The 23516-nt window shown below is 38.1% G+C and overlaps 1 protein-coding gene across 1 annotated transcript; it reads left to right on the plus strand.

Annotated features, from left to right (window-relative positions):
- Nucleotides 1–7451: 7451 nt before the first annotated feature.
- LOC124252434 (olfactory receptor 7E24-like) lies at nucleotides 7452–13615 on the plus strand. Its single transcript, XM_046685935.1, has 2 exons — nucleotides 7452–7466; nucleotides 12671–13615. The coding sequence occupies exon 2, from the start codon at nucleotides 12728–12730 to the stop codon at nucleotides 13613–13615; it is 888 nt and encodes a 295-aa protein (XP_046541891.1). The 5' UTR covers nucleotides 7452–7466; nucleotides 12671–12727.
- The last annotated feature ends 9901 nt before the right edge of the window (nucleotides 13616–23516 follow it).

Consider the following 23516-nt stretch of genomic DNA (forward strand, 5'->3'; position numbering starts at 1 on the left):
CTTGAAGTTCTAGGAGCACAACGTCCTTGTATAAGATGAAGCCTGTGTGGTGGGCAGTACTTGAGATGCTCCCAATGGTTCCTAACTCATTTTTTCATTCCCTTGTGTATTTCGTATTCCTTCACAATAACCATTAGATGGACATTGTGACTCACTTCTGACAATGAGAACGTGAAGAAATGTTGGGAAGTCACTTCTGGGAATAGAGTGAAAAAAAATCTATTTTTATTTTTGCTGCATCTGTCTTGCTCTCTATGTTGCTCACATTGATGGAATTCAACTGCCAAGTTATGAGCTAACCCATCAAGAGGTCCAGATGTCAAGGAACTGAGGGAATTCTCTCACTGATAGCCTGCAAACGCATGAAACCTACCAATAGCCCATGTGTGACCTTGAAAATGGTCTTCTGCCAGTCAAGCCTTGGGATGACTGAATTCTTAGTCAACACCTTGATTGCAACCTTGTAAGAGGCCCTCTGAAGTTTTAAAGTATCAGTTGCCAAATAAATATGTAAAAATCAATAGTTTTGTAATATGTCAATGTAGTTCGATTAGATAAAAAATTTAGAACTTGTCGCATTCAAATTAGCAAAAAAAAAAAAAAAATCTTGTAAATCTCCAACATGCAAAATGCCAACCCAAACAAGAGCTAAGGAAATGAAAATAATTTATCTTCAGAGACAAATTTTAACTAAGAAAATGGAATAGTATCACATTCTTGTTATAGAAGAACTAATTTTGCATAGATTTCATGATTAATAAAATGGATTTAAAGATATCAAAATCACACACTGAGTTGTTAAATTGAGAAGAAGTTGGAATTTTGTGTTAAAGTCCTGCAACTTGGAAGTAAGAAGTAAGGAGTACGGGTAACTTTATCCTGAGGAGAGGAAGAACACAGATCTTTGAAGGCATATTCACTTGTCTCCAATTCTTCTTCCATTAGTATTAGCAAGTCCTCAGAGAGTGGGATAACATGGCACAACTTGTTAATTATGAACTCTGTTCATTGAACCCCCAAGGTGATGAAACTGTAAATAAATGGTCATACAATTATAAATGAAAAGATAATGGACTGCAGCACTTTAGTTTGCTAATTCTATTATTGTGCTTCTGTGCCTGTGTCTCCTCCCTTGATGGGCATCTGCATCAGAAGGTCCCAGCATGAGTCTGTCTTCCTGCCAGTCCTGAGGAGGGATCCTGAGCCTTCATTACACCCCAGACAAGAGAGGGGTAGTGAATCCATACTCCTTGGTCATGCTCCAGCAGAGATGCAGCCCACCTCAGTAAGTGCTGTGGGAGACAGTGATTAGGGGACAGACTGTTTGAGGCATTATTTCCTCTTCAAGAAAACAAACTTGACAGTTGCAACAGACAGATGGGAGGGCACCAATATACAAAATTGCAGATCAGACATCTATGAAGTTTATGTTCTTGTGAAATCTTGTGAGATCTCTAATTCAGAGTTCTGCTTCCAGTTTCAGTGCTGTTGCTTCTGGTTGACATTTTCCCCTCTGTAGCAGCAAATGGGTCTCTCTAAACTTTCCCATTAGCCCTTCAAAATGATCATGAAGGTAATGATGATGATGAGGAGGAGGATGACATTAACCAAACATCATGTTTATTGAGAGCTTCCTGAGTCCTGTGCTCTGAGGTCTGTTTCATGTATTTTATTTGATTTCATCTGCATAATCTCTCCCAAATTATAAATGTATAATTTTTATTATTTCATGTAAGAATAAAGGAGCACAGTATTTTATATAACTTGAGCAGATCATAAGTTAGCAAGAGTTGCAGTCACAATTGAATCTGGGCTGACTCTAGACTCAGGGTGTCCGGCCAGTCTTCTCCTCTGCCAACCCAAACACTCATTTTGTTACCTGCCACATACACAGGTTCTTTACCCACCACACAAGAAGGGCCGCATAAAAACTGGAATGCTAGGCTTATGGAAAGGAAAGGGATTTTTATTTCAGTTAATATCAGGTGGGAGATGAGAGTGAGCCTTCAAATTCATCTTTTCTCCCCAAAAGATGGGAGAAGGTCATAGGTTTTAAAGTTTGTAAGGAATGCGAATGATTGTAGGGAGTGGGTAGCCTGTAGGCTTGCTAGTTGGTGTTTTCACATCAGCCTGTGTTAGGCCTTGTGAGGCTGCTTGCAGCAAAGAGAATGGCAAGATAAGGGAATCTGGAGGTGGATATCCTTGGTTGTCTGCTTCTGTGGTGGGTGGTGTATTCTGGTGCCAGGAAGCTGAAGAATAAGCAGGGAAAGGGGATGAGTGCTTTGATTTTGACCCCATATATGCTTGGTTTAATGTAGGGGAATGGATATCATGGCCAGTATCAATTTCAGTTCCCTGTCAGTCCTGGCAGAGACCCCCTGTTTACTATCCTCTTCCCTGTAGGGGTTTCTGGTAGACCACAGTGGAGAGTAATAAGTAGCACTTGCTGCGTCAACTCTAGGAAAAATGGGCAATGATCATAGAGAGTTCATGCACGATAATTCAGGGTGGATGTCTCTCTCTTGCCCCTGCTCCTGAATTTCACTTCAACTGCCTATTTGCTCCTCCATTATTATAATCAGCCTACTAAACCAAAGAAGGAGATATACAGTCAGAGTCTTGAGATCCGTTCCTGCTCAGGAAACTGAAACAGTTGAAAAAATGTGTCTCATATGCACCTGTGGTTAAGACCTCTGTACCTCTGCTCAGAACTTTCAGAAAGTCGGGAAACAATGAAGTTGAGTGCATGGGACTCAGACTGACAATTTAGTTTTGAATCCTGTCTGCTCCACTTATTATTAATGTGTTATGAAGCAAGTTCTTAGTATCTGTGAAACTTACAATTATCTTTTGCATCGGTTCCTAGTTGATGCAACTCCACATAATAAGGATTAAACAAATAACGGATGCTCTCTCTGTGATAAATATGTATTGAATGCATTAAGTAAGGATAACAAAAAGTTTTAGATATTTATTCCTAATAATGATACTGCTAATTCTCATGTCATTTGACTTAAATCTTTGGTGACCTGAAGTTACGGTTTGCCTACATCCCTGACAGGACACTTTATTTTTGTTTACAAAACTACAACCTTAGTACATGGAAAGAAATGACTGAATGTCATTTAATTCCAATTCCCAAGAGTCTGTACCTTTTTGCCACAGAAGATATATCTTAAAGTGTGGGCAATATGACTTGCACACATTTGACAGTTTCATGCCAATGTGTTCATCCTTTTCAGGAACGTTCCAATGTACTGAAAAATAGTGCTTGTTTATGCCTATATCAGGAACTTTCTAGGGGACTTACTATTTTTCATTTAAAATAGTATCTACAGCATTCAATTATTGGAAAACCACTAGAGACTTTCATAAATTTGAAAAAAAAAGAGGCAGAAATGAAGGAGGCAGTAAATCATATTGCATGGGCTGATACATTTTAGGATTTCATGTCATTCCCTGCTCCAGTGCTCTGAGACAGGAGAGGCTTTGACCTCTCTGCCATATAATGCATAAAATGTCATTGCAGTTTTTGGATGGTATTTCATTACTAAACACACTATTCCAATAATTATTGAATTTTTTTTATTAAAAAATTGACCAAATATTTATTAAGTTTCAAACTTCCTTTAGGTGTCACACATGTTCAAGAGATGGGTGTTAGACTCTCCATTTCCAGGAGGGAACAAAAGTGCAGAGAGCTGGAGAGTACATACACTCCACATACAGTGGGTGAAAGACTCAGGACTCAAGCATCAATCTCCTTGTTTTTGCACTAGGTCTCTGTTACCTCCATTGTAGCCAATGAGTAATTCTTTTCAAACCGAGTTTGATACCAAATGAGCAAATGGAGGCAGAAGAATTGATTCCTACTCTTTTGGTTCAGTGAGTCCAGCTATGAATTATGGGAATGAGCCAGTATTTTCTAGGGGCAATAAGGGCATACATGTGGTGGATTATAGGGGTTTATATGAATAGTCATGCACTTTACAGTCAGTTTTGAAATGTAAGATTGAAAATATTTTCTATGCAACCTGAAAATTTGATATGGATCTACCATGGAATAATTATCATAAGACAGACTTCAAGGATATTTGTAAATGTATACTTTATTACTAAGAGGATGTAGCTGATAGGAAATTCTTTTTGTAATGGAACAACAAATATAGGTAATTTTTAGTAAAATTGAACATGCACCAATTGTTAGAAGTTGAAAAACTAATCCCTTCTCACCTACTATATACAAATTCTCACTTGTGTGATACGGAGAGAGGCACAAAAACTTTCATAGGATTGTTTTAAGAAGAAAACGATATAAATAATAATATAATATATGTATAAAATATATGTAAAGATTTATTTAATATATAAATAAAATAATTTAAATTATAAATACATTATGTTATAAATATATATTTGAAATTTTTTGAATTTATATTACAGTATATAAGTATAAACTTAAACACTGTATAAAATGACATCTTCCCTTATGTAGTAATGTACATCAGTAAAATGTTTGAAGTAGTTGTATGTACTTCACAAAGAGAATCAAACCCCATGCTGTGGTAAACAAGTAGATTTCAGAGGTAACATGTCTAGTACACTGTTTAGGTAAGTTTTTAAGAAAACTATTTAGGGATACATCAATCAATATTGACTTTGTGGAAACACTGACAAGAAAGTATTCTCATCAAGTTTATGACACTAGTTGCCTTTGGGGACAGGTATGCAGAAGAATGAAGTCACGGTAAGATACCAAGAAAAGTCAAATCTTATTGTTAATGTTTCAAATCTCTATATGATATGAGATATGCAGTATTTTTCACAATAGCCAAGAAATAAAAACAACCAAAGTGTCTGTTGACATATGAATGGATAAAAAATGTGTATATATACACACACACAGACACACACAGTCTTATTGTTAAACTATAAAAGGAAGAAAAGCCTGCCATTTGTGACAACATGGAGGGACCTAGAGGACATGATGCTAATTGAATTATGCCAGACATAGAAAGACAAATAACGTACGATCTCACTTATATGTAAAATATAAGAAAGTTCAACTCATATAACCAGTGTGTAGAACTGTGCTTGTCAGGGTCTGAGGGTTGGTGGAAGGTCTGGGGGTTGGTGGGAGATGTTGGTCAAGGGTACATTCTCTAAGTTGTAAGATGAATAAGATTTGGGGATCTAATGTACATCATGGTGACTATAGTTTATAATACTGAATTTAATACTTGAAAGCTGTTAATAGAGTATATCTTAAGAGGGCTCGCTACACACACAAAAATGGTAAGTATGTGAGGTGATGGGTGTGTTAATTAATTTGCTTGTGTTAATAATTTAACATGTCTATTAAATAATCATACTGTATACCTTAAAATACCTTCATGCTGTACACCCTAAAGATACACAATTTTTATTTGTCAATTGTACCTCACTAAAGTTTGAAAAAAACCCAAAAAACAATGAAGCAGTATTATCATGCCACTACAGAATAGAGTCCAAAAGAGAAAAGAGTTGTCTCATATACTGGATCTTTTACTGAGATGGTATGGGGTTAATACAAATAACCCTGTATATAATAAACAATTTCAAGAGTGTTTCTTAAATTTCATTATTTTTTAATCATTGAAAGTTGTTCTGTACACTAATGCCATCTTCGTAGTCTTCAATGCTGTATGATTATGTGCATTTAACTAAACCATATTTACCAAAATTTGAAGTCCATCAAAACCAAAGATAGGAATTATTCGCTAAACAACTTAAAAAAAAAACCCTCAAATTTGAGCAATCACTTATTTCCATGAAGGAGGGAAGACAGCAAACCAAGAATGATATAACTCATGATGATAACTATCACATAAAAATGTTTTCTGATTATAAACATTCAACTGTAATTTAGAATCCAGATTACATAGTCCTGCCTTTTATACTGTGTTGTCATGAATATTCTAAATGAAGGGAATATCTAGCATTGTATTTAGATAAAATAAGGTATGTTTAACTGCTTCTTTCTTAATTTATTTTTTAATTGAGATTCATAATAGTCTACATCATTGTGAAATTTCAGTTGTACATTATTTCTTGTCTGTCACAACATAAGCGTTCCCCTTTGCCCCCTGTGCCCACCCCCGACCGCCCTCCCCTGGTAACCACTGAACTGTTTTCTTTGTCCACGTGTTTGTTTATATTTCACATATAACTGAAATCATATGGTGTTTGTCCTTCTCAGTCTGGTTCATTTAACTTAGCATAATACCCTCCAGGTCCATCCATGTTGTTGCAAATGGGATGATTTTGTCTTTTTTATGGCTGAGTAGTATTCCATTGTGTATGTATATATAGATATATATACACACACACCACATCTTCTTTATCCAATCATCGGACGATGGGCACTTGGGTTGCTTCCACGTCTTGACTATTGTGAATAGCACTGCAACAAACATAGGGGTACATACGTTACTTTGGATTGTTGATTTCAAATTGTTTGGGTAGATACCCAGTAGTGGGATAGCTGGGTCATATGGTATTTCTAATTTTTAGTTTTTTGAGGAATCTCCATACTGTTTTCCATAGTGGCTGCACCAGTTTGCATTCCCACCAGGAGTGTGTGAGCATTCCCTTTTCTCCACATACTCTCCAACATTACTTGTTTTTGGTCTTGGCAATTACAGCCATTCTGACTGGTTTAAGGTCATACTCATTGTAGTTTTGATTCGCATTTCCCTAATGATTAGTGATGTTGAGCATCTTTTCATGTGCCTGTTGGCTATCTGTATATCTTCCTTTGAAAAATGTCTGTTCACATCCTCTGCCCATTTTTTGATCTGCATGTTTGTTTTTTTTTTGTTGTTGAGTTGTGTGAGATCTTTATATACTTTGGATAATAACTCCTTGTCTGATAAATGATTTTCAAACATTTTCTCCAAGTTAGTGGGTTGTCTTTCCACCTTGTTGATGTTTCCTTTGCTTTGTAGAAGATTTTTAGTCTGGTGTAGTCCCATGTAACTTTTTCTTTTGCTTCCCTTACCTGACTAGACACGGTATTTGAAAAGATGTGGCTAAGACCAATGTCAAAGAGTGTACTGCCTATATTTTCTTCTAGGGTTTTTATGGTTTTGGTTCTTACATTCAAATCTTTAATTCATTTTGAATTAGTTTTTCTTTATGGTGCAAGATAATGGTCTACTTTCATTCTTTTGCATGTAGCTGTCCAGTTTGCCCAACACCATTTATTGAAGAGACTTTCCTTTCTCCATTGTATGTTCTTGGCTCCTTTATCAAAGACTAACTGTCCATAGATGTGTGGTTTTCTTTCTTGGCTTTCAGTTCTGATCCATTGATCTGTTTGTCTGATTTTGTTCCAGTACCATGCTGTTTTGACTACTATAGCTTTGTAGTATGTTTTGAAGTCAGGGATTGTGATGCCTCCAGCTTTGTTCTTTTTTTTCCTCAGGATTTCTTTGACTATTTGGGGTCTTTTGCTGTTCCATATAAATTTTTGGATTCTTTGTTCTATTTCTGTGAAGAATGTCATTGGGATTTTGATTGGGATTGCATTGAATCTGCAGATTGCTTTAGGTAGTATGGACATTTTGGCTATGTTTATTCTTTGGACCCATGAGCATGGAATATCTTTCCATTTCTTTATGTCTTCCTCAATTTCTTTGAATAGTGACGTAGTTTTCAGTGTACACGTCTTTCACGTCTTTGGTTAAGTTTATGCCTAGATATGCCATTAATTTTTTGCAATTGTAAATGGGATTGTATTCTTGATTTCTTTTTCTGCTAGTTCATTGTTAGTGTATAGGAATGCAACTAATTTTTTCAAATTGATTTTGTACTCTGAAACATTGCTGTAGTTGTTGATTATTTCTAGTGGTTTTCTGGTGGATTCTTTAGGGATTTCTAAATATAGAATCATATCATCTGCAAATAGAGAAGTTTCACTTCTTCCTTTCCATTTTGGATTCCTTTTCTTGCCTAATTGCTCTGGCCAATACCTCCAGTACTATGTTGAATAGGAGTGGTTAGTGAGCACCCTTCTCTTGTTCCCGTTCTCAGAGGGATGGCTTTCAGTTTTTCACCATAAGTATGATGTTGGCTGTGAGTTTGTCACATATAGCCTTTACTATGTTGAGGTACTTACCTTCAATACCCATTTTGTTGAGAGTTTTTATCATACATGGCTATTGGATCTTGTAAAATGCTTTCTCTGCATCTATTGAGATGATCATGTGATTTTTATTCCTCATTTTGTTAGTGTTGTGTAACACATTGATTGATCTGTGGATTTTGAACCATCCCTGTGTCCCTGGAATGAATCCCACTTGATCACGGTATATCATTCTTTTAATGTATTGCTGTATTTGGTTTGCCAATATTTTGTTGTAGATTTTTGCATCTAAGTTTATCAGTGACACAGTTCATACAGTGAGTTCATACAGTGATCAGCCTATAGTTTTCCTTCTTTGTGTTGTCCTTCTCTGGTTTTGGTATCAGGGTAATGTTGGTCTCATAGAATGTGTTAGGAAGTGTTCCATCTTCTTCGATTTTTCGGAATAGTTTGACAAGGATAGGTACTAAATCTTCATTGATTGTTTGGTAGAATTCTCCGGAGAAGACGTCTGGTCCTGGACTTTTGTTTTTTGGGAGGTTTTTGATTACTGTTTCAATCTCTGTACTTGTGATTGGTCTGTTCAGATTCTCTGTTTCTTCTTGATTCACTTTTGGGAGGTTGTACGAGTGTATGAAGTCATCCATTTCTTTTAGGTTATCAAATTTGTGGGCATATAATTTTTCATAGTATTCCCTTATAATCCTTTGTATTTCTTCAGTATCTGTTGTGATTTCTCCTCTTTCATTTCTAATTTTATTTATGTGATCCTCCTCTCTTTTTTCTTGGTAAGTCTGGCTAAGGGTTTGTCAGGTATTTTTTTATCTTCTCAAAGAACCAGGCGTTAGTTTCATTGATCCTTTTTACTGTTTTTTCATCTCTATTTCATTTATCTCTGCTCTGATTTTTATCATTTCCCTCCTTCTGGTGACTTGGGCTTTGTCTGTTCTTCTTTTTCTAGCTCTGTTAGGTGTATTTTCAGATTACTTATCTGAGATTTTTATTGCTTGTTGAGGTCGGCCTGTATTGCTATGGATTTCCTTTTATGACAACTTTTATTGCATCTCATAATAGTTGGTATGTTGTATTTTCATTTTAATTTATCTCCAGGCATTTTTTAATTTCCTCTTTGATTTCTTCAATGATCCAATGGTTGTTCAATAGCATGTTGTTTAGTCTCCACATATTTCTGACTTTCCCAGTTTTGTTCTTATAGTTGATTTCTAGCTTCATAGAATTGCGGTCAGAAAAGATGGTTGTGATGACCTCAATCTTCTTGAATTTATTTGGGCTTGCCTTATTACCCAACATATGGTCTATCTTTAAGAATGTTCCATGGGCACTTGAGAAGAATGTATATTCAGCTGTTTTGGGATGGAATGCTCTATATATGTCTGTTGAGTCCATCTGGTCAAGTGTTTCATTTAAATCTACTATTTCCTTGTTGACTTTTTGTCTGGTTGATCTGTCCGTTGGAAGTAAGTGGGATGTTAAGGCCCCCTACTATTATTGCGTTGCTGTTAATTTCTCACTTTATGTCTGTTAATAATTGCTTTATGTACTTTGGTGCCCTGTGTTGGGTGCATATATATTAATAAGTGTTATGTCCTCTTGGAGGAATGTCACTTTAATCATTATATACTGCCCCTCTTTGTCTCTCACTGTCTTTTTTAACTTGAAGTTTGCTTTGTCTGATAAAAGTATGGCAACACTTGCTTTCTTTCATTGGCCATTAGCTTGGAGTATTGTCTTCCATCCCTTCACTCTCAGCCTATGTTTGTCTTTCTAGCTGAGGTGCATTTCCTGGAGGCAGCATATTATTGGGTCTTGTTTTTTAATCCATCCAGCTACTCTAGTCCATTTACATTTAGAGAGATTGTTGTTACATGAGGGCTTAATGCTGCCATTTTATCTCTTGTTTTCTGATTGTTTTATGTTTACACTGTTTCTCTTCCTTTGTATTTCTGACTGCCATTTCATTTTGTTAGTTTTCAGAGTGGGATTTCTCAGTTCTCTCTCTTTTTGTGAACTGTGGCTCTGCTCTGATTTTTTGTCTAGTGGTTACCATGAAGATTGTACGACAGATATGGGATATGAGATAGTCCATTTTCTTATAGCCTCTTATCTCCATTACCCTAAGAAGGTTCCTTCCCTTTCCTCTCCCCTTCTGAGTAATTGCTGTTACGCACGGTTCTGTTTTTAATTTTGTGAGTTTGTGGCTAAGTTGAAGTGTTTATCATTGCTTTTGGCGCTTTCTTTCCCTTTCTGTTTTAAGTTTTAATTGAACCTTTGCCTCTCTGTTCTAGTAGAGAGCTACAGGTTTCTGATCATGTCTGTCTATTTATCTCCTTGCTCAGAGCTTTGTAGACCTTTGCGTTTTTGTTGCTGGTGTGAGGGCATCTTTAATTATCTCTTGTAGGGGAGGTCTAGCAGCAATATACTCCCTCACCTTTTGTTTATCTGGGAAAGTGTTTATTTCTCCATCGTATTTGAAGGAAAGTTTCACTGGATAGAGGATTCTTGGCTGAAAGTTTTTGTCTCTCAGTATTTTGAATATCATTCCACTCTCTCCTAGCCTGTAGGGTTTCTGCTGAGAAAACCACTGAAAGCCTGACAGGGTTTCCTTTGTAGGTTATTTTCTTCTGCTTTCTTGCTCCTAATAGTCTTTCTTTATCCAAAACTTTTGCCATTTTGACTATTACATGCCTTTCAGAGGGTCTTTGAGCATTGATAAAGTTGGGCCTTCGAGTAGCTTTGTTTATCTGTAACTCTGAAACTATCCTCATGTTCGGGAAGTTCTCAGCAATTATTTCTTTGAACAAGCTCTCTATTCCTTTCTCCCTCTCTTCTCACTCTTGAATACCTATAATCTTTATGTTGTTTTTCCTAATTGAGTTGGATATTTCTTGAAGAATTCCTTCATTTTCTTTTAAATCTTAGTTCTGTCTCCTCCTCCACCTGTAGAATTTCTATATTTTTATCCTCACGAAGACTAATTCTTTCCTCCATAAGCTCAATTCTATTTCTAATGATTCTAGATTATTATTTATTTCATTGTGTTTTTCATATCAAGAATTTCTGCTTGGGTTTTTTAAAAAAATAATTTCAACCTCTTTGGTGAAGAGATTCATTTTATTGCTGAGCTCCTTGAATGTCTTTCTGTGTTTTCTTATGTCATTGAGTTTCCTTATGAGAGCTATTTTGAATTCTCTATTATTTAGGTTGTATATTTCTGTGTCTACAGTGTTTCTTTCTGGAGAATTGTTATTTTCCTCCTGGTTTAAATTGTTGCTGTAGTTTCTCATGGTGTTTAATGAACGAATCTTTTGTCAGGGCATTTGTGGTATTCTTAGGACACAGATTCCCCCTGTTATGCTAGAGGAGAGCAAGAGCAGTGTTTCTGGCCCCACCCATCTGCTGGAAGCTGTGGGGATATTATGGGTGCTTGCTCCAGCCTGGGGTGCATACAGGCACTTGAGTGGACTCTCCTTGTTTGGCCTGGCTTCCTTGCTAACTTAGGGCCCCTCTTTGGCTCCTCAGGGGCAATCTGAGCTCCCCTCCCCACAAGAAAGTGATCAACAGTGGGCTCAAAGCTGCCACACCTATTCCTGCAGCCACCTGGATCTGTTCCTTTTTTGGGAGTGCAGCTGCACTGTGAGTGTTAGCACACACTGGGGAAGTGTTTGCCCCAGCATGGAAATCCACTGAGGTCCCTGTTTGCAATCCACAATCTGTGGGCCACTGTGCTTGGTAGGCAGGGCTTCCATGCTGGGGCCTGAGCTATGGCTGCTCCTTTATGGCACAGGGGCACGGTGGGCTCCCTTTCTTCACTGGGAGAGTGACCACAAGTACAGGCTAAAGGTTACCACCTCCTCTTCTTATGGTTGCCCCTCTGCATGTTCCAACTTTCTGGGCTCTTGCACTAGGTTGGAAAGTGTTTGTGTGTGTGCACAGGGCTACTTGGGGAGTGCAGGGTGTGCTCACCTATCTCTGCCACTTCCTGGAGGGCCAGTCCATCCACTCTCATATGTATAGCTGCATTGTCTCTTAGGCATCCTGTTGTGCTGTGTGGGCTTCCTTAATTGGTCAGTGAATGTCTACTTAGTTGTAGTTCAAAAGGGGGAGAGACAAAGGGAACAGCTCACTCCTCCAAGTTGTTGATGTCCTTAACTACTTCTTAATTGTTTTAAATTTAAATGATTTCTTTTTCTGAAAGGGGGAAGGGCATTTCTTATTCTATGTTTTTTCTTAAAGAAGTAGGCTGTATTTTATTGTGATCATGGATTTGTTCTCTCAAATTTTCCTGCTACTCTGAACTCTTCAGTCATGTTTCTGTAAAGTAAGTATGTGTAGATAGAGGTGAATAACACAGAAATCAATGAAGAAACAGTTCTAAGAAGATAATATTAGTCATACAGAGAAATACTGGTGAAGGTACTGGGGTTCATAACATCACAAGAGAATTGTTTGAATCCAAAATACGGACACACTGCTTGGTGTCCATTTACTTGCTCCCTTTTTTCCAACCCTGCTTTCTTTTTCAACAGGTGTCCAAGCTACAGAGAACCACAAAATCTAACAGGTGTCTCAGAATTCTCCTTCATGAGACTCTCAGATGATCCAGAATTGCAGCCTTTGCTCTTTGGTCTCTTCCTCCTCGTGTACCTGGTCACCATCTTGGGGAACCTGCTCATCATCGTGGTGGTCAGGTCTGACTCCCACCTCCAAACACCCATGTACTTCTTCCTCTCCAACCTGTCCTTGGTTGACATTGGTTTCATCTCCACCACAATCCCCAAGATGATTGTGGACATCCAAACTCAAAACAGAGTCATCTCTTATGTGGATTGCCTGACACAAATGTCTTTTTTTGTCCATTTTGCATGTATGGATGATATGCTTCTGACTGTGATGGCCTATGATCGGTTTTTGGCCATCTGTCACCCTTTGCACTACTCTGTCATCATGAGCCCATGCCTTTGTGGCTTCTTAGTTTTGGCATCTTTTTTAATTGGCCTTTTGGACTCCCAGCTGCACAATTTGATTGTGTTACAACTTACCTGCTTCAAGCATGTGGAAATTTCCAATTTCTTCTGTGGCCCTTCTCAACTCCTCAGCCTTGCCTGTTCTGACACTATCTCCAATAACATAGTCATGTATTTTGTTGGTGCCATTTTTGGTTTTATCCCTTTCTTAGGGATCTTTTTCTCTTACTATAAAATTATTTCCTCCATTCTGAGAGTTCCATCAACAAGTGGGAAATATAAAGCCTTCTCCACCTGTGGCTCTCACGTGTTAGTTGTTTGCTTATTTTATGGAACAGGTCTTGGAGTTTACTTTGGATCTACATTGTCACTTTCTCCATGGAAGCATGTGGTGGCCTCAATCATGTACACCATACTCACCCCCATGCTGAACCCCTTCATTTACAGCCTGAGGAACAGGGACATCAAAAGTGCCCTGTGGAGACTTTACAGTAGACTAATCTAATCTCAGAGGTATGTGTGCCCTTTCTGGAATCTGAGTTGGAAAAATCAGCCAAACCTAACATGTAAATCAGTGAATAGTGCTTCCTTGGTCATGTACTTTTTCAGTCTCATGGTTTTCATTCCTATTCATGTTTCATATACAAAAGTTGCTTCTTTTGTTTGGTCTTTAATTGAATGGGGGAATATTCTGGGATCCTTTGTACATCATAACGAATGCATGGGAGGTTTTCCTCAATTACCCAGGTATCTAGGTGAAATGCATAACCCTCTTGTCATATGCTTAAATTCCACATCCTGTTCTACAGTTCCTGCGTATTTCCCATATGAATTTTGCATCTGTCAAATCTATTTATTCAGGTAATGTCTGAGAATGCAGCTCATTGGATCTCAACCATGGATTTTATTGGAATCTCCTGGGGAGTCTTATAAATACTGATGACCAGCTCCCATCACCAAAGATTCTGATTTAGTCTAACTGGTGTACGTATAGGTATGAGCATTTTTAAAAGAATCTGAGATGGTTCAGCTGTGAGTTCCTGAAGAGATCAAGCTCAAAGCGGCAAGTTCTGAAAGAGCTAATTGTAGCTTCAGACAATGTCATTTTCTTCAATTTTTTTTCTTCAAATACCTTGTCCTTCAACACTGTAAGATTTTCATTTGTGCTAGTTATTAAGCTATTGTCTCTCTGCTCCACATTCATGCTTCTGTACTTTTCTTTGTGATGCTAGGGTGGGTCTCTGAAATCACAGCTCTATTTTCCATGTGGCTTTATTGTTATGTATATTGAATAATTGGCAGTAAATTTCACTACACTCTAAAGTTAAGTTCAATATTCCCTTTACACTCCTAAGTTGTTGGTATTTATTAGCTTCTGTTTGGCACCACATTGTTCTATTTTTCCTGTTGCCTGCAGCAGCTATTTAATAAACTCCCTGTATTCAATTCTCTTTGTTGAAATAGTTAGCTTGGTTTCTTTTTTCTTGGCTGAACTCTGAATGATAAATCATAACATAAGGAGAAAGGTATATCATGAATTGAGTGCAATTGGAATATTGAAATATGAGCTCATAAAATAATAGTGGCTTTAAATATAAACTTTGTAAAGAGTGTACAACTGAGACTTAAGTGCTGATATCATATTTCCAGTCAATGTATGTCTCTAATGGTGTCTGAGGATTATTAAATCACAAATTTCATCATAAATTAATAGAACTTTGTCTTCTTTTACTTTACCCTATTCAGCAAAAGTCTGTGTTGTCAGCAAAGATGAAGTCTTTCCTTTTAATAGTAACAGCTTGGTTAGGACTTTACCTTGTTACCAGGCTTCCCTGTCTTTTGTCATTATAACTCAGTCTTTGGGCTCCTTTTGCATTCTTAAAAATGAGTATCTATCTTTCCTTAGAGATGTCACACATAGTTTTTGGGTAGCAATCTTGGTTCTCTGAAAACCTGTCCAACAACTAGTTGAATTTACTCTGCCTTTTACTTCTAAGGTAAATCACCTACCAATTTCACTGACAATGGACTTTAAAACTGAGTGTGCTCTAACCTGGACGCCAGAAAGGAGACCTTCTAATTTTTGGAAATGAAACTATGAGCAATTTAAGGACTGGGACATAGTATCCTTAATGCTTATATTCCAAATCTAGCACAGTGAGGGCAGAGATTAGGCACAACTTTACTTTGTATAATGTTGAATAAATTATTCCCTCTCTTAACAGAGAAAGTGAACATATTTTTTAATCCACATAGTCAGCATTTCCCTTTCTCCCTGAACCGGTGGAAGTCCTGGAGAGTGTTCTATAAACTCTTCAGAGAAGACATTTATCGTTGGTTTATTTCAATTAGTATTAATATTCAACAGGAACTATATTTGCCCATCTAATAGCATGTACAAGATTAAAAGTCACAAAATAGGGGCCGGCCCCATGGCCACGTGGTTAAGTTTGCACACTGTGCTTTGGTGGCCTGGGGTTTTCGCGGTTTGGATCCTGGGTGTGGACATGGCACTGCTCATCAGGCCATGTTGAGGTGGCGTCCCACATGCCACAACTAGAAGGACCCACAACTAAAAATATATATATTTACAAACTATATACTGGGGGGATTTGAGGAGAAAACGAAGGGGAAAAAAAGTCACAAAATAAAGGGTGGGCTTATAAGTTCTACAAATAATAAAGGAATAAAAGGATAGAAATTTATCAAGAGGACATCTAAAAAGAGAATATAAAAAGGTGTTGGTCTTTTTGTTTCCATCAAGGATACTCATCATAGCAGGGAGAGGGGACTGGGAAAAACACAAAACAAATCACTCATAAACATATCTTTGGTTTTCATACCATGTCTTCTAAACTCAGTTTAGCAGTGACCCTAATATCTAAAATATCTCATTACTCATCTCTCTTCTAATCCTTCTCTACACTTTCTCCATTTGGTCTCCCCAAATTTTCCTCTGCCATTGATCCACGCACACATAATTAACATCTTTTCTTTTATCTCCAACTTAGTTGGGTATATATTCTAGTTTTCTACATATCAGTTAACGAGAAATCAATCTCTGAGATCCTCATACAGAGAACTGTGAGGCAGGAAGACTGCAAAGATAAGATGTGAAAGTTTGCAACAGACTCCCACACATCCCACTTTCTAAGCCCAAAGCACATTATATTAAAGATTTCAACACAAAGATTCTAAAGAAAACACATTTAGAGAGAGATTAATCTTCTCTAGTTGAGTATAAATGAGATGTTTGTTGAATGTGGGCACTGGATAGCTATGGCTTGCTCAGACATTGATGGACATGATGACATCAATGGAGGAACTCTACTGGTGTAAGAGAAACCAAAGGGATTTCTGACTGTATGGCAATGAGCAGCATAGTGGGATCTGCAGATGTACCCCAAACATTGCAAACCCAAAACGTGCAAATTCTTCCATGTGCCAGTTCTTCCCCAGGGAATTTTTCCTAAAAAGATGATGGTATGATGGGTTGGAGAAGATGTTGGAAAACTAGAAGAACAGCTCCATTGTCTTATTTTTCGTACAGCCAACAGTCCTGTTAGAGGGTCAGGATTGTTTGATGGGTGGCTTCAAAGATGCTCACAATTCCCCCTGCCACTTGTGTCCATGCCCTTGTATATCCACATCTCCTTGATTGCTGGATGGATGTAGTGACTTGCTTCCAATGAACAGAATTTGGAAATATATGGGTTTTCCCTCCCAATATTAATCTGTAGAAAGACTCAGCTTTGATCTTGCCTGCTCTCTCACCAGATGGCTCTGATGGAAGCCAGCTGCCATATTGACAACTGCCAGATAGAGAGGCCCATCTGGCAAGAAACTAAGGCAATCCTCTGACCCTAAAGGAGTTGAATTCTATCAACAGCCATGTAAGTGAGCTTGGAATTAGATACTCTCCAGTAAAGCCTTGAGATGACTGTAGCCCTGGCCTACATTTTAAATATAGACATCTCTGAGACCACTTGAAGTATCTAGGCAAACTATCAAGCTATCAGAAAATGCGTCAAAATAAACAGTTGTTTAATGTAACAGCATACATCTACTGGACAGAGAAACTAGAACCTGGACTGTCATTCAAAAGAGCATAAAACATAAATCTCCAACGCGTGAAACCTCTAGACCAGAAGCTGGCAAACTACAGTTCACAAGCCTGTTTTTATAAAAAACATTTTATTGGAACAAAGCCATACTCATTTGTTCACTAAGGTTTGTGACTGTTTGTGCACTATTAAGGCAGAGCTGATTAATTACAGGCCATATGGTCCACCGAGCATAAAGGACTCTACCTGGGATTTTTCAGAGGAAAAGTTTGCTCATCTCTGTACTGGACCCAATTACCGGTTTACAAGAATTAAAAGAAATGTAAGAAACACTTAAACACACCATGAAAATAAAATTAGAAACATCAAAAAATGTGAGTTTCTAAAAGAATACATGACTCTTCAAAGTCAATATTTCAAGAAACAATAGCTCTGTTCTATGTTAAAAGAGACTAAAGAACATAAGCAACGTCACATGTAAATCTTGATAGAGTCCTAGATCCAAAACATATTTTGGAACAACGTAAATAATTTTTGTTTTTACAGAGTAGATGTTAGATGACATTATTTTTAATTTCCTTGGGTGAAATAATAGTACGATTTAGTCCTTATCTTAAGGAGATGTATTATTGAGTATTTAAATGTCCAGTATCATGTCTGCAGCATATTTTCTAACTACTCTCAAAGAGTTCACTAGAAAATGTATTTCTTTATCTAGAGACAGAGCAAGCATGCAAAATGCTAAAATGGATGAATCTACGTCAGTGGACACTCCTTGTACTAGTTGCTTACATTTTCTTTAGCTTTAAGATTTTTCAAAAGAAAAATGTCAGAAAAATACCCTCACTCCAAACACCCAGTTAAGGAGTAATGCAATTACTCAGGAGGTAGTGCTATAAAGCCTCCATTCTTTTCTCCTGGAGGCCTCTGGTTTGAAGCTCTGTGGGCACGTACAGGCCTAGGAAGTTCAGATGAAGAGACAGGTAACAGCCTTGTTTCTCTTTAGCAGAAACACTTGTGTTCTATATATGTTTCTAATTAGATAGGGAAATACCCACACCATAGACATCTAAGAAAGTATATTATCTTTCTACTTGAATGTAGTGTTTCAAACACAAGTAAGAAACACATAAAGACAAAGCCAAATTCTCACTTGAAACATTCTTTTGTATACAAAAGGAAACAGGCCATTTGGAACCAAGTTTCCCCCAGTGCTCACCAGAATATGCCAGAATTGCCAGGCCCCTGAAGAAGCAAGGACGGGGGGCCGAGTCAAGGTCACTTCAACAGGAAAAATTCTTTTCCTTTTGGAGAAAAATCACAAAGCTTGTTTTGGAGGCTTCTGAAGAGGGGAGCAGTGTGGATGAAAAGACCCTATGAAAGCGCCTTTCCCACATTTTCCAACCCTGGGTATCTGGGGATCTATAGCACCAGCGGGCTATCCAGCAGTCTAGGCGAATGTGAACCGTGCAGGCCTGGCATCTCTAAACAGGCCTCTCAGCCTCCTTGACCGAAAGCGTACTTTGATTCCTGTCCTTAATTCCTACCCTTCTCCTGAGCCTCACTAGAGCCCACAGAGACTGGACCAGACCCTCTTGATAAGATTTAGGCTGTGCCTAGGCCGCAACGGAAAAGAATGCAAGAAATTTGTGATTTCACTTCTGCTTCTTGCCTTGACCCGGAAGGGACGAGGATTCGGCGTTCCAGCCGTGACGTAAGTTCCACCGCTTTAGAGCATAAATTGTAGATTCCTCCCGCGTGGATGCGGTTGATCCCCGGGTCGGCTCATGTTAGAGGCCGAGGACAGGAAGAAGCCCAGAGGCCAAGGCTGGAGCTAGAACCAGGTATTTAAGCGGGTCTACTGGTGGAGGGCGGGGCCCATACATGGGTCGGGGTTGGAGGCGGGACGAGGCCCAGCTGCTGTTCCGAAGATGGAAAGTCAAGGCTGGGGTGGAGGCTCACCTCACAGCCTGCGCAGCAAAAGGTTTTCTACCTTCCTTTCCCCACATTCCTAGAGTCTTTACAGTGAGTTTCCCATGTTGGTAAACCTGCAAAGCCGTGAAATAGTCTTGTCCTCCATTCAATCAATCCCGTATGTAGGGCTTTATTTGGACACCAAGCCAAAGTGTCCTCATTGATATTTTGCGTTTTCAGTGGAACATTTTCTGTAAATTTTTTATTTTTTTCTGTTTGAAATATGTATTTCTGATTTTATTTTTGTGAAATAACACTGATGCCAGGCATTCTTCACTTATTTAGGAATGGTTCTAAAGTTTCTCTGGTAATCATGTTCGCTGTGGTTTTCACTGGATGGCCTTTGTAGAGTTAATAAAGATCTTTTAAAACACAGATTTAGTAACACAGTTAATCAAGAGTTCATGTGCATCGTCAAATGTGTTCTATGCATGTATTGAATTGAAATATATTTAGCTCTAATATTTCATCTTTTACTGTATAAATCATTTAATTTTTCTGTAGCCAAAGAAGTCTGTTTTTTAAAATAATAACCGGATTTCCTGCTTTGCCTTAAGTCTCTGCCATCTCTAGGTTATATACAGACCATATAATTTTCTTCTTAAATGTATTGTATTTAAAGACACTTTAATCTTTAATCATTGTGATTTGCTAAATTGAAAAGAAGCTGAATTTTATGCTAAGATCCTCTAACTTGGAAGTGAGAAGCAAGGAGTACAGTTGAAATTCCTCCTGAGGAGAGGAAAGACCTCGACCCTTTCAAGGACATTCACTTGTATGTTTTTCCTCTTCCATTAATATTATCAAATCCTCAGAGATTCAGATGGCATAGACCAATTGGCTACTTATGAGTTTTGAGCGTTGAGCCCCCAAGGTCATACAACTCTAAATAATTGGCTGGTGACTCCAGCTTTTTACTTTGTCAGTTCTACTATTGTACCTCTGAGCCTGTCTCCTCCCTGATGGGCATTTGCCTCAGACGGTCTCAGCGTGAATCTGTCTTCCTCCCAGCACTGAGGAGGAACCCTGAGCCTTCGTCACACATCAGGCAGGAGAGGGGCAGTGAATCCATCCTCGTTGGTCATGCTCCAACAGAGATGCAGCCCATCCCAGTAAGTGCTGTGGAAGATGGTGATTGGGGCAGGGACTGTTGGGGGAATTATTTCCTCTTCAAGAAGACAAATATGACAGCTGTACTAGACAGATGGGCGGGCATCAATATATAAAATTTCAGATCAGACACCTATGAAGTTTATGTTCTTGGTTCTGGTGGAGGTATGAGAATTCTAATTCAGAGTTCTGCCCCTACTGTCACTGGTTCTGGCTCTGATTGGCATCTCCCCTACCATAGAAGCAAATGGGTCTCTTTAAACTTTCCCCTAGGCACTTCAAAATGGTCATGAAGGCAATAGTGAAGATGAAGAGGAGGATGACATTAATCATAAGATCATATTTATTGACGGTTTCCTAAGTGAAGGATACTAATGTGTGTGTTTTATATATCTTTTTGGATTTCTTTTGCATAATGTCTCCCAAATTATAAGTGTACACATTATTATTGTTTTATGTAAGAGGAAAGAGTGGCAGCATTTTATGTTAATTTTACCAGGTTGTGAGTTAGAAAGAGTTGCTGCCATGTTTGAGTCTGGGCAGTCTGATGCCAGACTCAGGGTATTTGTCCAGTCTTCTCACCTGCACACCCAAATAGACATTTCAATTCCCTGTCAGTCCTGGCAGAGACCCCTTCTCACTGTGCTCTTTCTTTTAGGGGTTTCTGGTAAAACATAGTGGAGAGCAGGAGGTAGCACTTGCTGCATCAACTATAGGAAAGGTGGCTGAGATCACACGCAATGATGACAGTGAGTTGGCACACAATAATTTAGGGTAGATCTCTCTCTCTTGCCCCTTCTTCTGGATTTCACTTCACCTGTCCACTTACTCCTACATTCTTATTATTAGCCTACTCAATCACAGAAGGAAACATAAAGTCAGAGTCTTGGGGTCCATTCCTACTCAGGAAATGGAAACAGTTTAAAAATGTATCTCAGATGTACCTGTGGTTATGACATCTGTTCCTTTGCTTAAAAGTTTCAGAAAGTCTGGAAACGATGAAGTTGAGTGCATGGGACTCAGAGACTGACAATTTATTTTGAATCTTGCCTTCTCTCTTATTATGAGTGTTATGAGGCAAGTTCTTAGCATCTCTGGGACTTAAGCTTGTCCACTGAGTTGGTTCCTAGTTAATACAGCACCACTGAATAAGGATTAAACCAATAATAGATGTCCTATCTGCAAGAAATATGAGACGAATGTACAAAGTAAGGCCAAAATAAATTTTAGATATTTTATTAGTAGTAATGATAAAGCTAATTCTCATGTCATTTGGCTTAAATATCTGGTGACCTGAAGTTATGGTTTTCCTACATTCCTGACAGGACACTTTATTATTGTTTATACATCATTAGTATTTGGAGAGAAATGACTGAGTCACATATATTTATGAGCCTCTATCTTTTTGGCACAGAGGAGGAATTGAAAGCAAAAAAGCTCTCAGTTAAATATTGAATAGACCCTTCCATTCATTGAATGACCTTCTATTCATAGAAATAATGAGTGGGCAATGTGGCTTCCACACATTTGACCATTCATGCCTTTTCAGGAATGTCCCATAGGACTGGAGACAAGATAAGATAGTGTTTGTTTGTGTCTATGTCATAGACTTTCTGAGGGACCTATTTTTTTTCCCATTTGATGGTATCTACAGCATTCAGTCATCTAAAACCATTGCAGAGGTTTTCACAAATCTGAAAAAAAGAGGCAGAAATGAAGTAGAAAGTAAATCAGGTGTAGGGCTGAGACACACTTTAGGGTTTCAGGTCATTTTATGCTCCAGTGTGCAGAGACAGGATAGGCTCTGAACTCTGTGCCATATAATCCATAAAATGTCATTAAATTTTTGGATTGTATTTCGTTAATAAACACGCTATTCCAATATGATTGAAATTTTTGTTAAAAAATTAATCAAATATTTATTCAGTTCCAGACTTCCCTTAGGAGTCACACATGTTCCAGAGATGGGTGTTAGAGTCTCCATTTCTAAGAAGGAGTAGAAACACAGAGAGGTTGAGAGATTTACACACACTTCACACGTGGGCGGTGAAAGATTTGATACCGACCTTGATATCAGTTTCCCCACATTAAACCCAGCATATATGGGGTTAAAACCAAAACACTCATTCCCTGCTTACTTTCTGGCTTCCTGGCTCCAGAATCCACTATCCTCCATGGAGACAGACACCGTCAAGGACAAGCACCTGGACTATCTCCTCCCGCAAAGAGATATGGGCTGGTGGGAAAGCTGCTGACCAGCAAGGTCATGAGCTCCCTCCTCTCTGCAAGTAGTCTCAAGGTCAAAGACAGGCTGGTGGGAAAGCTCCGACCAGCAAAGCCATATGCTCCCCCTCCCCTACCTAAAACCCCAAATAAAAGCCCTTCCTTTTAGCTTTTCGGGGAGTTTGGGATTTCAGCGTTAGCTGCCCTCTCTCCTTGCTCAGTGCTGTGCAAAAATGAAATTCCTACTTTCTTCCACCACACCCGGTGTCAGAGATTGGCTTGCTGCACAATGGGTGAGCGAACTCACTTCAGGTTTGGTAACAGATTCATGACTCAAACATTGATCTCCTTATCCCTGCACCCCTTCTCTATCACCTCCACTGTAACTAAGGCATAGTTCTTTTCAAACCTACTTTGGTCCCACGGGAGCAAATGGAGATAGAGAAAGTGATTCATCCTCTTTCGGTTCAGTGAGTCCATCTGTGAAATACGGTAATGAACTACTGCTTTATAGAGGCAATAATGCATTAATGTGGTGGATTATAGGGTTTTCTATGAATAATCATGCACTTTACAATCAGTTTTGAAATCTAATGTACAAAATATTTTCTGTACAAGATGAATATTTAACGTGGATCTATCGTGGAATCATTATCACAAGTCAGACTTCAAGGATATTTTCAAATGTATACCTTAACAACTAAAGGATGCAGTTGATAGAAAGTGGTTTTAGTAATGGGACAAAAAATATAGGCAATTATTTATTATTAAAATTGAACATGCACCTATTATTTACAAATTTTCACTTGTGTGATATAGAGAGGTACAAGATTTTTCATAGAATTGCTCTAAGAAGAAAGTGATATAAATAATAATATGATATAAATATATAGAATTTAAAATAAATATTTATTTAATATATCAATATAGTATATTAAATTGTAAATATTACATTATAAATATATATTAAATTTTTAAAATTTATATTAAAGTATGTAAGTATAAACTTATAAATTGAATAAAATGATGTCTTCC

Source organism: Equus quagga, chromosome 14 (assembly GCF_021613505.1).
Source record: "Equus quagga isolate Etosha38 chromosome 14, UCLA_HA_Equagga_1.0, whole genome shotgun sequence".
Classification (NCBI taxonomy): Eukaryota; Metazoa; Chordata; class Mammalia; order Perissodactyla; family Equidae; genus Equus; species Equus quagga.